This window comes from Montipora capricornis, chromosome 14, assembly GCF_036669925.1.
Source record: "Montipora capricornis isolate CH-2021 chromosome 14, ASM3666992v2, whole genome shotgun sequence".
Taxonomy (NCBI): Eukaryota; Metazoa; Cnidaria; class Anthozoa; order Scleractinia; family Acroporidae; genus Montipora; species Montipora capricornis.
This window is the reverse complement of record NC_090896.1, coordinates 15,158,168-15,173,771: the sequence shown is the minus strand read 5'-3', so window position 1 is coordinate 15,173,771 and position 15,604 is coordinate 15,158,168. Positions and strand designations below refer to the sequence as shown.

At 38.0% G+C, this 15,604-nt stretch overlaps 2 protein-coding genes and 2 long non-coding RNA genes across 4 annotated transcripts in view; 2 read left to right on the top strand and 2 right to left on the bottom strand.

The window, feature by feature from the left end:
* LOC138033127 (uncharacterized) overlaps nt 1-15,604 on the bottom strand; it is a 30,192-nt gene extending 14,588 nt beyond the window's left edge. Inside the window, exon 1 of the long non-coding RNA XR_011128574.1 lies at nt 15,230-15,604. This is a non-coding gene — a long non-coding RNA (uncharacterized lncRNA). The remainder of the gene's footprint in view (nt 1-15,229) is intronic.
* Nucleotides 1,308-7,399, bottom strand: LOC138032664 (uncharacterized). Its single transcript, XM_068880372.1, has 2 exons — nt 5,289-7,399; nt 1,308-4,129 (listed from the first exon to the last, which is right to left on the bottom strand). The coding sequence occupies exons 1-2, from the start codon at nt 6,196-6,198 to the stop codon at nt 2,247-2,249; spliced, it is 2,793 nt and encodes a 930-aa protein (XP_068736473.1). The 5' UTR covers nt 6,199-7,399; the 3' UTR covers nt 1,308-2,246.
* LOC138033889 (uncharacterized) lies at nt 7,627-8,681 on the top strand. Its single transcript, XR_011128680.1, has 2 exons — nt 7,627-8,381; nt 8,559-8,681. It is a non-coding gene; the product is annotated as an uncharacterized lncRNA (long non-coding RNA).
* LOC138033611 (uncharacterized) lies at nt 8,986-13,140 on the top strand. The gene is made up of 6 exons (XM_068881404.1): nt 8,986-9,036; nt 9,378-9,609; nt 10,250-10,378; nt 10,886-10,948; nt 12,102-12,285; nt 12,742-13,140. The coding sequence occupies exons 3-6, from the start codon at nt 10,301-10,303 to the stop codon at nt 12,900-12,902; spliced, it is 486 nt and encodes a 161-aa protein (XP_068737505.1). The 5' UTR covers nt 8,986-9,036; nt 9,378-9,609; nt 10,250-10,300; the 3' UTR covers nt 12,903-13,140.

The window sequence follows — 15,604 nt, the reverse complement described above, 5'->3', positions numbered from 1 at the left end:
GTTACAAAGTGAGCTGGTGACACAGTGAGTTAATAGATTGTATACCTCAGGTATATGCTACCCAAGAGGTTACAAAGTGAAATGGTGACAGTGAGTTAAGAATTGTATACCTCAGGTATATGCTACCCAAGAGGTAACAAAGTAAAATGGTGTGACAGTGAGTTAAGGATTGAATACCTCAGGTATATGCTACCCAGGTGGAAATCTTATTAAGATCTTGTAAGAATCTTGTAAGATGGGTTTTAAGATGAAAATCTTAATAAGATCTTGTTTAAGATCTTTGATCTTAATAAGATCTTAATACAAATCTTAACAAGATCTTAGACCTACAGTACATGATCTTACCAGAAAAGATCTTACAAGATCTTACAAGATCTTGGTAAGAATCTCGCAAGATCTTAGTAAAGATCTTACAAGATCTAGCAAACATCTCACATAAGATCTTAGTAAGAATCTTACAAGATCTTAGCAAAGATGTTACAAGATTTAGTAAGAATCTTAGGTAAGATCTTAGAAAAGATCTTAAAGGATCTAACTAAGAATCTTACTAAGATCTTGGTAAAAAGCTTATAAGATCTTAGCAAAGATCTTACAAGATCTAGCAAACATCTCACATAAGATCTTAGTAATAATCTTACAAGATCTTGGCAAAGATCTTACAAAATCTAGTAAAAATCTTAAAGGATCTAACTAAGAATCTTACTTAAGATCTTGTAAGACCTTAGTACACTTCCTAGAAGATCTCATTTAAGATACTGTGGGAACTAATCTTAGTAAAGACCTTCCAAGATTAGTATACAGTATGGGCTGGACTAGGGGCTTTTCATCTTTTAAGTCTTAAAACAAGTGTTGAAGTTAACTTCTTTCTTTTTTGGCTTAAACTTTGTAAAAGATGAAGGGGTAGTTTCTAAAGAAACTGTGATGCTGCGTTGGTGGGGAAGTAGTATACAAAAATTTGGTTTTATCAACGGAGTTGATAATGTAAATTGGCCACCGTACAGAGATTCTAAAAGCTGACGTTTCGAGCGTTAGCCCTTCGTCAGCCCTTCGTTAGCTCTTCGTCAGAGCGAATCCATTCGCTCTGACGAAGGGCTAACGCTCGAAACGTCAGCTTTTAGAATCTCTGTACGGTGGCCAATTTACATTATCAACTCCGTTGATAAAACCAAATTTTTGTGAAAGATGAGTGAGCCAATAAGGTTTATTGTTTAAGATTTGATTAAAATACTCTGGTTCAGGAGTATGTGGAAGGTTATAGGAAAAAAAAGACAAAGCAAGATAAAAATAACCAGGAAATCCCACTGAAACAGCTTTTTAATTTAAGATGAAACAGACTACTAATTGGTGGCCAACACATATACTACTATTGTACTATTAGAATTCCTATGCATGCCCATATTATGCCAGGTAAGAGTTATTGGAAATTTCTGGGAATTGAACTTGGGGGTTTACCATGCACTTGGAAATTCTTAGGTTTATACTACAGGACTACAGCTCTCCATATGACATTTAACTAAGCAAAGTTAACATGAAATCTCTATTCATTAGACGCCTCCAGAACTTCATGATCACCTTATATAAGAGTCTGTTCTTGACGAATTATCCAGGTTATTTAAAAGATATGTTTACCGTACGGTCTTCATCCTACAATTTGCGCGGAAATCATATCCTGGCCCTTCCCAACCCAAAAACAATGACTTACAGTCTGCACTCTTTTTCATACTTAGCTAGTAAAATAGGAACTCTCTCCCAGACACTTACAAAACATTAAATTTTCTAGAATTCAAGCAGGAGATCCTCAGATATGAAGCTTTTTCACAGTATATTTACAAGTTATATTTCCCTTTGCATGCATAATGTTGTATATAGTTTATAAATAATATTGGAATTGTAATATAGCATATTTCATTTTATTTTAACTTATTTTAACTTATTTTCTCGAACACATTAGCTCTACAGCTACTCTGTAATTTTCGAACATAAATGAAAAAAAGCGTATTATGTTTAGTAAAGAGAAATTGCTCGAACAGATCCAGGACAGGCCACGGACCAGGAAGTCTTTATATGAAGTCAAGCTTTACATGATCTTATGAAGAAAGCTTTTATTTCACCGTAATCTGTAGACTGAACAACCGTGCACTTTTTTTATCATCCATTGTACAGTTTTTTAAGTGTTATGTTTTACTTTAATTCTACATTTTCTGGAAGTATAACCCAAACTTTCATGACATAGCCCCTCTTTTAATCTAATCATGTTCATATGGCGTGTCCAGTCTAGTTATAAATCCCTTTCCATCCTTCCCTTGAACATACAAACATCTATTTACTATCACATTACAACTGATAATCAAAAGTCTCTCTGTGTCTTGAACCTCTGCAAAATGTTGCCCTATTAATTTCTTGTGCACAATTTCTTTTAGAACAGCATCTTGTGGTGGGGAGAGTCCTTGGCATACATCCACACCTGTTACATTGTATTTGAGAAGCAATGCATAGGCAATGTTCTGGTGAAAAATATAGCACACAACTTTGCCATATGCTATCCTACTATGAAGACGAAATTGAACGAGGTAGCTGCAGGAGTTTCCCTTCCTAGGATACATAGTGCTGTGAAAGGTCACATGATCCTTAGTCATCCTGTACGAAACCAAGTGACTTTCATCTGGTCCAGAGCCAAATGATGCATGGAGAACATTCTGATAATTTACCAGTCTCTTATAATGCATAGGCTCATAAAGTCTCACACCTCCATCTGTCATTCTGGTCTTCTGGTCTTGACGTAACAAGCCTTGGGCAAACTTGGCTGCATTTGGAGTATCCTTGCAGTTTTGCCTGACATGATGCTTGTAACACTGACTAATTCCCAGTTTCTCCACCATTTGTTTTGGGATGCCTCGTGTTCCAGAGTACAAATTCTTAAGATGCGCTATGAATGCCTCAAAAACAAATGCAGAAATGAATGACAAGGGACCATTGTCCAGAACTTGAGAAGGAAAATGGAGTAAGGCATGAGAATTGTAGGTACAGTCTTGTCTGCTGTAAAGGCTTGGTAGGAGTCTTACAAAGTTATCCAGCAAAACTTGAGAAGTATTTACTCGTGCCTTAGATATTGGAACAGAATGCAAGTAACGCAAGGCAGTTGAAAGAAGTGCAAAGTGATAAAAATGATCAACAGAGAATTCACTGGCAAGAACAGCATGTCTGAGGCAAGGTAGTCCAGTAAAGAGAACAAACAAACGGAATTCTGAAGCTTTCCAGTATTTTAGGTCAGCAAGGCAACGGGGCTTTCTCGTAAAGTCATGGGGTACCTTAATGGACAAGAGGATCTCATCCAAGACTTCTGCAAATGCCACCAAGCTGTATTGTTCTTCTGCAAAACTTGTGTTTAGCCATCGTTTGAAAAGCTGTCTCTTGAGAATCCCTTCACAGACACAGTGCATCCAGTCAATTGGAAGGTTATCAGGAATATCAACAAGTTTGCTAAAAACGTTTTGCCCTTTTATGCCAAACACAGGAGTACCTGATGTCTCTGCTAACCTTGCATGCCTCCTAGTCTCTTCTGCAGTTCTTAGAGACACAGCATCAGAAGTAGTGTATTCATACAGCCTTGCTCGTAATTCTTTGTCATATCTACCTGGATGTTTGCATGTACTACACCCATATTGGCCATTATATTGCTTAAGGTTGAAGAGCATTGATTTTGCCGGTAAATCTGGCACGACTGACTGAATGCGGCACACTGAAAGTATTGCTTGACCAGTGTCATCAGTAAATTCAACACCATTTGCCAGGTCAGACAGCTCATCAACAAACCTTTTTAAAAACAATGGTACATTAGGTTTGCCTTTTCCATACCAAAGACCAGTAAGCATAACATTCTCAAACTTGTACCTTTCTTGAGGAGGCAATTCAACAAGAAAGCACATAAGAGGCCAAATACTGAAGCTTTTAGACTTAATCAGAGGAGCACCATCGCTGCTTGCAACTATGGAGAATATCCTCCTTCCCCTGGCACGAGGGTCTTCCAAAATGAACTTCTGGTAGACTCTGCCATCCTGTATGTCCCTCAGGTCACCATTTGCCCATATGGACATTTGTTCTCTATACTCCTCTATCTCTTTGCAGTATTCTGAAATTTAATAAAATTGAAAAGTTCCTTCATTGTCAATCCAAACTACAGGTTCAAACAGGAAAAATAGGCTTCGAAACTGAACTCTACAAACACCTTCCCGACAGGAAAGCATTACGATGCCTCATTAAGTTCAACGTCCCATGATCTCAGGAACAAATTGCTGGTTTGCATGTGAGGCCATGTTGGATGACAAGAACAAACCTGTCTCTCCACTGGGAACTAGACTTAATTATCATGCAAAATCTGAAACATCAGGCCACCCTGTCATGTGCGTGCAAACCAAGAATACCATCCTTTTAACAGGGACCACGAAATTATACGTTTGAAAGTGGTGGGGGCTAGGTTTTGGTATGGATCAAGGAAGTATGAGTGAAGGGGGAGCAATCTGAGAGAAAACAATACCGTGGGTAAAAAGTAGGGTGGGGGGCTTTAGCCCCTCCCTCTCCGCGGCCCGTTTAAACTTTGTTTTTGAAAAAAGAAATGGTATAAAATATGTTTCTTTTTGAAAAAAGAAACGGTATAAAATACGTTTCCTACCATAACTTTTTAACTTAAAAAAATCATTTCAATTTTGGCCGTCAGAAATACAGCATTCACTTGGATAATTAGTCATGAGGAATGGCTATTATTCTCGAAAACTTGGCAAGAAAATATGGCACACTTTTTGCTTAAATGAATGCAATGATATATGAAATGAATCATATACTGAACTGCAGATAAGAAATCAAGTAAAGCCATGATCCTTGCAGATATAGACCCAATTTTAGCAATTCTCTACACAATTGCCAAAGTTGCGTCCATAACTGCGAGGATCATAGCTTTACTTCACACTTTTTGTTTGTTCTCGATAGTCTCACACACCCAAAAGAAACAGAACCCACTACATCTATTGATGGTTTTCACTCACGTGACTTGGCGGCCATATTGGGGTACAAAACAATACAAAATGTATGCATGGAATATGCATAAAAATAGAGTTCTGGTTCCCAAAGGAGAGAACATCTACACCAACATGGCCGCTTTGACGTCAAGTGAAAACGATCTACAGGTGGGGTGGTAGGGTATAGGGGATGTATATGGAACATCCCATTACAAAACTACTCACAGATTTGAACTTAAAGCAGAGAGTACTAGACCGAAACTGCTGTTGGCTAACCTTGAATTAACCTTTGCATCTGCGGTTTCAGGGGTATGACAAAGAACCTTGCCGGGTCAACTGTTAGTCCTTCATTGTCGCATTCATTGTTGCAACACATCTCTCTTTCCACTTTCTTGTTACATGAAGGGCAAAGTTCCAAAAGCTTATAAGGGAGTAAACATCCCTCGTGTCTTTTGTTAAATTTATAAGAAGACGTAGCGGTACTATTCCCATCAGGTAACGTCAGTTGTAACAACTTTAAAAAGTCTTGCTTTGCAGCTTCTGACATACGATGCTTCTTAAAACAGGCTAATAGTAATGCATCAAAATTGGCGCAGGTAAATGCAGATCCAGGATAGAGAGGGAGTTCACTTGTACCTTCCACCTCGCTGCCACCACTGTCGCTTTCAGATCCACATTCTTCGGAGCTGCTGTTATTTGAGGTTAAGCTGCTGTCGGAAGAACTGTACGTGTTTTCGTTAAGGTGATCGAAATTGGAGCTTTCAGAGTCATCCGAAACACTTTCAGCGGTCTGGTATTCCTTACCCTCGATTACCGGATTTATTACCTCGTCACGATGCGGTTCGACAACATTGGTGCGTCTTATCTTTGAAGGTGTTTTGACGAGGACAGGGGCGATTTCTGCATCACTAATCGAAGTATCAGTGCTGGAAGACGCGTTTCTGAAGTCATCGCATCGAGTTTCAGAGCTTCTCCTCTTTCTTAAACCAGTGCCCTCTGTATCATTGTCATCTGAACTTGAACATTTTTCACCTTCATCGTCAGAACAGACTATATCGGGAATTTGATTGTCGTCTGATTCTTCATCAGAGCTTTCGATGTAGCCACTAATTTCAGCCATTGCGAAAACTTGTGAAGACTGCGCACGAGATAACCTGCGATCAGGCCCATTTTTAGCTTCGCCCATATGTTCTCTTATGTCGTCGCTCGCTAAAATTGGGCCTGACCAAAAGTCTCTCAAGAATTCCGTTTGGTCGGCCAAATTTTGGCCGAGCAAACTCGTGATCTGATTGGCTGTTGAAACGCCGGAAGTGAAAATGCCATCGCGAAGTCCTCGAGACTAATCCGCCGTAAGTGTACGAAGAAATTTGCTCCCTTTTGTTCTTACAATGCCGTGGACGGTGCAACTTGATTTTTTTTGTATAAATGGAGATATGCCATCTGAAATATCTCATAACTTGTCCAGAATCGCGTTTGAATCTCTGGAACGAGTGAAATTAGCGATTCCGTTGTCGAGCTCTGTGGCCATGGGGTTGAAAGAACTTTGGCACAAAGTTCCCTGATGTTTTGAAAGCCGCTAAATAGCTGGTTCTTTCAAATGGCAATGAAAGCCGATGCATATTGGTTTTCTGGATGAGACAAGGGACATATATATCAACAGGAGGAGATGCTAATAAAATCGCAAGTTACACGAATGCATGTTTTGAATATCTGTGTATCAAACGGCTTTATTTATTTACTGTACATGACTGATGACACGGTTTTTTTGCACACTTCATAATATTTCCAGTTGATTTAACTTAAAACTCACACTCCAGAAACTAAAATGGCGTGTTTCCAGAGAGATCAATTGTACAACAATAAAAGAAACTTTGCGAGTCCATCTTACTGTTCGTACTCCATCAAAAAATTAACAGCCAAACGTATCATGATTTTACTGCGCGCAATTCTAGAAATACACTGCAACTGAAGATATTACCCGAAAAAATCACCAAAGAAACCTTCATGGGAAACACGTTAAAGGAATAATGTATTTCTCTTTTTTTTCTTTAAAAATCTATTGCCAAACCGTCCAACGACAAAATGCTAGGTTATCTCAATTACAAATTAAGATGTCAAGCTTAAAAGATTGCATATTCAGTGAAGTTCGGAGGGAGAATTACACCGGCCTTTGCCGCAATATAGTCGTCGAAAACATTCCCCATGCTTTAAATGTGTTTTTTCTCAAATTAAAGCCAACGGTAACTTTCGAATTCGTTCATAATATTCCTCCCACGGTAATTAACTTTGGTCAAAACAAAATAGCGTGAATCTGCCGTCCACGCGGGTATTGGTGTAATGGAAGTAAATTTGATTGGCCGACGAAGGACATGTCAATCAATCAAAAAAGGTGGGCGGAAGGAATTTCGAAGAGGAATTTGGTCAGGCTCTATTTTTCGTTTCGCCAACTCCACATTACGTAGCACGCGAAACTAAAATAGAGCCTGATCGCAGGTTACGCACGAGATGACCCCCAAATCTGGTCCCCAGAGCCCGCAATTTCAGGCTCAAGAGCAGACTGGAAAAAAAAAAAACGGGATCTGGGGCCAATATTATGATTCTGGTATTGCTTGAAGAGCTCTCTTTGCAAGAATTTGGCGTGAAAAAAGGCTACACGGTAGATGCTGGAGGGCGTATTAATGCAAAATGAAACCAGATTTAACCTTGATTTTTCGGGACTCACTGTTTACAAGCGTTCCTTTTGTTCATTGAATCAGCCAACAACTGAACAAAGAAGTCATTATTGTTTCTTCGACGACGGCACTTGACGTAAAAGTGAGTATTGCCATATGTCTTAATTGACATCGTCGCCGGTTACATTTGCCAGATCATCAGTTCAAAGGTCCAGATCATCATTTGCCAGATCATCAGTTCAAAGGTCCGCCACAACCGTGATTTTCAGTATTAACGTACGTTGAAAAAGATGTCGATGAAAAAGGCAACAAAATTAAGTGAGAGGCTTCAAATGAGGCGTTTAAGGGAGGATAATCCTGAAGGTGAAACTTTTAATAACTTCTTTGAACCGCCGAACTGGTACATGCATGTATATTGAAATACGTAGCCTCAAACACATCTTTTGATCTGCAAAATTATGCGGCGGGCTTTTCAAGCTGAATATTTGAATAACATACGAGTATAAGAAAACGGTTTTTTTCCCATTTGCTTTCATTTCAGCCTTCTTACAAAAGGATATGTGTATCATTTTCTTCGTGGCCGAGCTTAGGTACAGCTTGGTAGAAAGAAAATCGATTGATGAAGGAGCACAATTAATGTCAACCGTCGAAGTCAAAGATGGCTCTAAGAAATACATGGGCACTCTTATGTTCATAGGTAGGCTTACCTTTCGTCCTTTTCGAAAAAGAAGATAACAGTTATTGTCTTTTCCTTGGTGCTAAGAGTTCATCAATTTTTCCTGTGCCAATCTCCTATCAACTTTTTTGATTGATCTGCCTCACAAGTTATCACCACGTGCAACCTTGTAATCTTAACGAACATTTTATATTATAGGTACAGAAACTGAGTGCTTGAAGAGAATGGAGGCACTTGAGAATTGTCAAATTTCAGATGGTTGCAGTTCAGCAGCTACCGATGTAGCACCCATCAGAAGGTCAAAGAAAAAAGGCGAGCTAGGTGGGAAATATTATACATTTTAATGCAATGCTTTGTCGTTCACTCTATGCTGCCGAAAGACTAGCAATTGTTATTTTTGGTTGAAATCAAAAGAAAAACGTTTTATTGAAAATAGCATGATTCTGTTCCTTTAAAGGATTGTACAGGACTTAAGAAAAAAACACATGAGCAAACAAAATGGAATTGTGTGCTCTGCAAAAGTAGAAAGCCTCAAGATGACACTCAAAAAATTCCAAAATTGTCCAGTGATAACAATAATAATTGGTAATTTTTATTACAATTTAACATTACAGAAAAAGACATAGACAGTGAGCGGAAGAAGGTGGAGGGGCTTTCTTCTCTCGAAGATGACAAGGTATTACAACCACTTGTGTGGTCTTGTTCAAAACTTTTTTCTCAGCTTTACTTGGCAATTTGCATGTTTCCCATAGTTTTGGTGGGGTTTTCGTTGGGAATTGGAATTTTCAAAAGCTCACATGCCTTCGGGGAGGGAGGGGGAGTGATGTTGAAGTTTGGATGCCATGAACTTCATAGGCTCTGAGACAATAATATTTACAGGAGAGTTTTTGTGAATGGGTACATTGAAAATGAGATAACGTAACTTAATTTGGATTAAGGTAATTTGCTGGCAAAAAGGGCCCTTCTCTTGTGACTCAATGCTGGGATTTAATGATTCTTTTTAACTTTATCTTGCAGGATGAAGCATCAGATGATGATGATGCTGATGCTGATACAGTCATAATGCCTACAAAATCAAAAAGACCAAGGCTGTTTGGCCCTTTTGGTGCATCCACTGTACATTCTGCTTTCAGTGACAGTACCTGGCAGGATATCAGATGATGATGAAGGTCACATCAAGCCCTCCAGGGCAAAAAGACAAAACCTAGATGGCCCTTTGAGAGCCACTACTTCATCAGCTCTTGAAGATGTAATGTACCAACCTAAATACCTTTGCTGGCATAGAGTATAGAAATGATTGATATTTAGGACAAAGGAATGCATGCATGCTTCTGTCCTGTAATCAAAAGTGCACCTGCTATTAAGCTAAAAATATTTTATTTCTCCTCCCCTCCCCCACTCAAACTTTAAGTACAGTAAGAAGTATTTCTCATAAACTCAAATGAAAGATATCTTTAGATTGTTTATTGCATGTTGCAGTTTGGGTAACCACTTGAAGGGTGGCGAATGGTACCTCCAAAATCTTCACACTCACAATGTTTCATCCAATCTCAAAATCTCAACAGCCTTTGCTAAGAGTCTTGAAGTCTCGTGTATATTGCACATTTCTTTTGGTGACAATTCTTGCATGTTTTGGCCTCGGTCTCCGATTCGCAAACAAGGGTCTCGATGAGTATCCGATTTTACCATTCGTCACCCCTACTTGATGAGGGCAAATTTGCATGATTTTTTTTGTTACATTCAGGCTGAGCCTTGAAAAACTAAATTTTCACCCATTTAAAGCAAATTACCATAATGCGCACATTCTTTGTGCACCCCCTTAAAAATGTGCATCATGCTCAGTACATGCATAGAATCACTGATTATCGCATGACTCTATCATTACGCAGGGTCATTGGAAGCACAGAATAGAGAACAAATTAAATCAAATATTGTCCAAAATGGACAACATAGAGGAGCAACTACATGTTTTTATGAAGAATGAAAGCTCAGTCATGTCATCACCTCCAGTTGTTAAAGTAAGTGCATACTCATACAAGGGCAAAATATGAGAAAATGTCTAGTTGCTTGTAATTTTGTTGGATTTTTAGGATGTGTTTTTACATGTACATCTTAAACCCTAGACAAATGAAACACAACTAATCACCAGATAATTGAAGTTTTGCTCTTACCTTGCACAGCATCACTTGCACACATTTTGGCCAGCCACTTGCTGTGACTTGCACTGACTTGTGTTGAATTTAAAAATATTAATATTTTTAGCAATGTCAGGCTAACTTGAGTTTCATTTGGCCACCACATTCAAAAGTCATTCACAAATGGTGCAAGTCCATATGAAATATCAATTAAAACTGATTTACCACAGGTGCCCACACAATTGAATAAACGATTGCCACCAAGGCAAACAAAGATAAGCAATTAAGGTTAAAGAACACTTATCACAATTAAACAGCTTGTTTCATTAGATGTTACATATAATATGAGAACAGCATGACCTAAAATTATGTTCTATTTCTTATATGAAGAAAATTGATGTGGGTGGCACTGATGTATCTGGGTCAGGCTCACCATTGCCAGAAACAACCTTGGTATGTACATGTATGTTAGTTCACACTTTACAAATGTACTTGTTTGCAGTGTTCTTATACCTTAAAAACAAGAATCTTTCTGAGTAGAGATTTCTTTTTGAATTTGGCAGAGAACACATTAAAAGTACCGGTAATAGTACCATACAGGTTTAATATTCGTGGCAAATAATGAATAGTGAACTACTTTTTTAATATAATTTGCATCCTGGCCATTTTCAGCCAAACTGCATATTTGACATTTTTCTTGCAATAACGGCCTCGCCAAACACTTGCAACATTTCAACACAACATCTTGCAACATTGTTGCGTAATGTTGTGACATGTGTTGAACAGGCTGGCAAAACACATGCAACATGTCGATGTTTATGTGCCCCAGGCCCCTGGCGTGTAACAAGTGGACCTAGCGCACATGCCCTAGTGCAGCTGCAATGTTGCGTGAACATGGCCAAACAAGTATAACATCATGAAACATCCACTATATTCCATGAAAAATTTGACAGTTTTCAAATTTGATCCAACATCATTCAACATGTTGCCAAACGTACAGTATGCAACATGTTGTGCCCAAGCATGTTGCAAGATGTTGCATTGAAATGTTGCAAGCGTTTTGCCGGAGCTTATTTTCTGGTTTCCGGCAACATTTTAAGGAGCTTAAGCAACATGGAAATTGCCATCACATTGTCTCAAGAATAAAACCAAGATTTTAAATCATCTTTTTGTCCTTTTATTGCTTTCACTCAATAATGTCATATTGCAGGAGTGAAAACAACAGCTTTTGAACCTGGTTTTTGAGATGGAAACATTGCATTCTCTTATTTCACATTACCCATTATACACTTTGTTTTCCCCCCAAATTTTGCATGAACTATTGTTTTCAAATACTTTTGGGAATAATAAACCATTGTTTTCAAATGCTCTTGGGAATATGCACATTGCAAATAAATTATAGAAAACTTGGTAGGGATTGCAGAAAAAGGGAATTAAGCAAAACACCAGAGAGACTTCTAGTTTGCTGTTCTCGATGTGTGGGGTAAAGTCTGCATTCTCATTGCTTAAGCTCATTATTATTTTGGTGAAACTCAGGTTAAAGAAAATTTAAAAACATGTAAGGCAACTCTTCTTTTTCTTTCAATTTCCTTATTTACATTTACAGATGTATAATGGAACAAACCTTCTTTCATTGCCATCTGGTGGGGATGTGAAAAAATTTGCGTTGCGGGTGTTTTCACACCTTTTCACCACAGAAGAGATGGCCAATGGAATAGCTGAGCCAGGAAACTGGGGGAAAAGCGGTGGGAAAGAAGAATTAAGCAAGGAAAAGCTGACTCTGTTAAAAAGTGAGTTCCTCAGTTCATTGTAATATAGTGTAATTCAAGCGCAACCAAGTATTTCCAGATAAATTTTATCCAAACATCACCCTAGATGCATTTCAGTGACTGAGGTTACAGTGCTGCATGCCTCTATTAATGTTTTCGATTGGTTTGATTTCTGGTGGTGTGTGCTTGAACTGGCCAATAATAATATTTGTTACATTCTTGCTCTTTTCTGAACTCCCAATTGTATTTGCAATACAGTACTATTATAATTATTACAAGGCAACTCCACCTCCAGTCTCGCACCAACCAGTTAGTTGTTGGTCAGGTGCAAAGGAGACCAGATGTCTGAAAGTTATCACTAATTAGTGAAAAATATGTTGTTCCTTTGCAGCAGTAGGATGGGCAGCACTGTCACATCAGAAAACTAAGGTTGGAAATATAATCCAGACATTCATCTAACAGATTTTTACTTTGCAGGAGCTGTTAGAGAAAAGTTTGGCGAGCATCCTTTCACCAAGAAGTGGAGCCAAATACGGCAGTCTTTGAATCAGAAGTGCCTGGACTCAAAAAGAAAATTGGCCAAGAAAGAGACACAATTAGACGACGATTCAAGTGCTATTAATGATCATGATTCATGATAAACTGATTTTTTTTTAAGAAAAAGTTCAACAAATGCATTGTCAGTGCAGTAGTTGTTTGATTTTCAGGTTCAGTACTGTAGTTTCAACAAGTTCGGACAGTAATATTGTTTCACATTTGACAGACGTACAGCAATCTTTGTGCACCCATGTATTAAACTTGACTTTTCATGGCAACTTAGTGCTTTAGCTCGATGACAATTTTGGTTATGAATTAATTTTGAGACTTAACAATAGTCATATGCTTATTTCTTTCCTGTTGGAATTGTTAAGCTTTTCAATAAAGTACACAAAAGAATAATATTGTTCAGCATCACTTTGTAAGGTAGCATTAAAGGGGAAAATAATTATTAATTTTTGAGTTAAGTCCGGCAATTATCTCAAGGGATATGAAAGTGATTACTTTTTGTGAACAGGGGTTCAAGTTATTGGAGTTGACTGTAATTTGCAATAACATAGGAAAGCAGCAGTGTTTGATTTCTAAAAATATTACTAGATATTTTACGAATTTACTAATAAGAAGCCAGTGCAAGATTTGGATCTTTTTGTAGAAAGTTACATATACAATATTTGGTTCTTTCTGCAGTTTAGTACTGTAGTGCAGATTATGTAAAACAAAATAAAACAAAACAACTCCAAAAATACAATGCTTTGTTGTACCTGAATAAAACCCCTAAATTTGTAAGTTTATCATTGGTAGATCTTGGAAGATGTTAGCCAAGATACTTCAACACCTTACAAGATCTTAGATAAGATCTTGGGTAGAATCTTACAAGATTCTCACAAGATCTTATCTAAGATTGTACAAGATTCTTACAAGATCCTTGTCTAAGATCTTACAAGATCTTGTCTAAGATCTTACAAGATCTTATCTAAGATCTTGACTAAGATCTTATACGATTCTTACAAGATTCTTACAAGATCTTATAAGATTCTTACAAGATTCTCACAAGATCTTATCTAAGATCTTGACTAAGATCTTATAAGATTCTTGTAAGATTCTTACAAGATCTTGTAAGAATCTTGTTAAGAATCTTACAAGATCTTGTAAGAATCTTACAAGATCTTGTAAGATCTTAACAAGAATCTTACAAGATCTTGTAAGAATCTTAATTAAGAAACAGAGTAAGATCTTAATAAGAAACTTATTAAGAATCTTGGTAAGATCTTAATAAGATTTCCACCTGGGTACACAATTAATTATTAATAGCATAGCTGTAAATTTAATTTTGTATACTCTTTCGAATCAACTTTTAGGCCATGCTTTAACTTGCTTTTTCTGTGCACTTAGATTGCTAAGAAGTAATTCCAGGTTTCACCTGAAAGGATTGTGATTGTGCGTAGACCTCAAAAACCCAACTCCTCCAGCTCACCTGAATGTCAATTAAAATAGCTACAAGCTTTGTGTACTTACTCCTGTTCCACTTAATTTTGTCAGATTTATCATCATTGTCTGCCACCCTTCATCTGGGATTCTGGCCTCAAAAGAACCCAGTCGGGAAGTCGAAATTTGTGCAAATACTATTGCAGCACATCTGGAACAATAACCTAGCGATCAAGTCCACAGAACCGCCCTATCTTGGACAATCAAAGAAATTAGATAATTTATATTTTGGTCACATTGATGGAAATAAGATTTGTCATCAAGATACATGTACTTTATTTGGGTGGGATTGACGGAGGTATTGACAATTAATGGGAGACAAAAGCGAGATAATCTCCCAGGCGGTTTCTTCTGAAGTGTAACCGACCTTTCAGTGAAATCTAGTGTCAAAGGAGTAATCTTATTAAGCGCCCAGTCCAAAATTTAGCTTGCTCTGGCTCCTTGTGCATGAGAAACCAGTGAAGGTACATGTAGTTATACATGTACAGGTGACAAGGGAGTAACTACAGAATATCTGGCCACTATTGTGCTCTTGTAGTGGCATCGTTTGAAGAACAAGGCATCTGCAAGTGGCGAATAAGGGGCTGGGTATACAGAAATCCATATATTACATGTAATTCCCAATTCGTTATTATTGTTATTGCCTTAAATGGCCTTAATACAATATAAAGTGAAATTACTAAGGGAGTAGGTCTGCAAAAGTAATGACTGTGCTGAGGCCCTCCTTGGCGTTTTGGGAAACGAGGGAAGATGGCTATTTTGAACTGGGGAACAGAGGAAAAATGACAAAATGTCTTAGGAACAAGGCGACATAAACAATTTTAGGGAGCAAAAAGCTGGGTTCAAGTTTGAAAGTAAATTGGGCGGGGAACAAGGGAACAAAACTTTAAAATTTTAAGCCATTTAAACTTAAATCAGGTTTGTAAGTAAGATGACGACTTACCGAAAACTCCTCCGGCAGTCTTTTGCTTTTCGGATCTTTTGAATCTTCCCGCCCATTCGCTAAATGTAGCTGTTTGGCCAGGCCACCCTTTGTTCCAAACGTTCGTAGAACTCCCTTTAGGTTTTGAATAAGGTCTCTATTTTTGCCATGAAGTCTTCACCGATTAACCCTTTCGGAGACTGTCTGAGGTTGAATCATGTCACTAGCGAGTATCTTTGTGGCGAATGCTGATTATCTGACCTGAATTGTCGTTGCCCTTTCTTCCGGATTCCGTCGATGTTTACTGGGTTTATTTGGTGGAATGCGTGCCATTTCACCGGCACAAAATGTTAAGGAATCGCAAAGATCCAATTTTGGTCGTCCAACAAGCGAAAA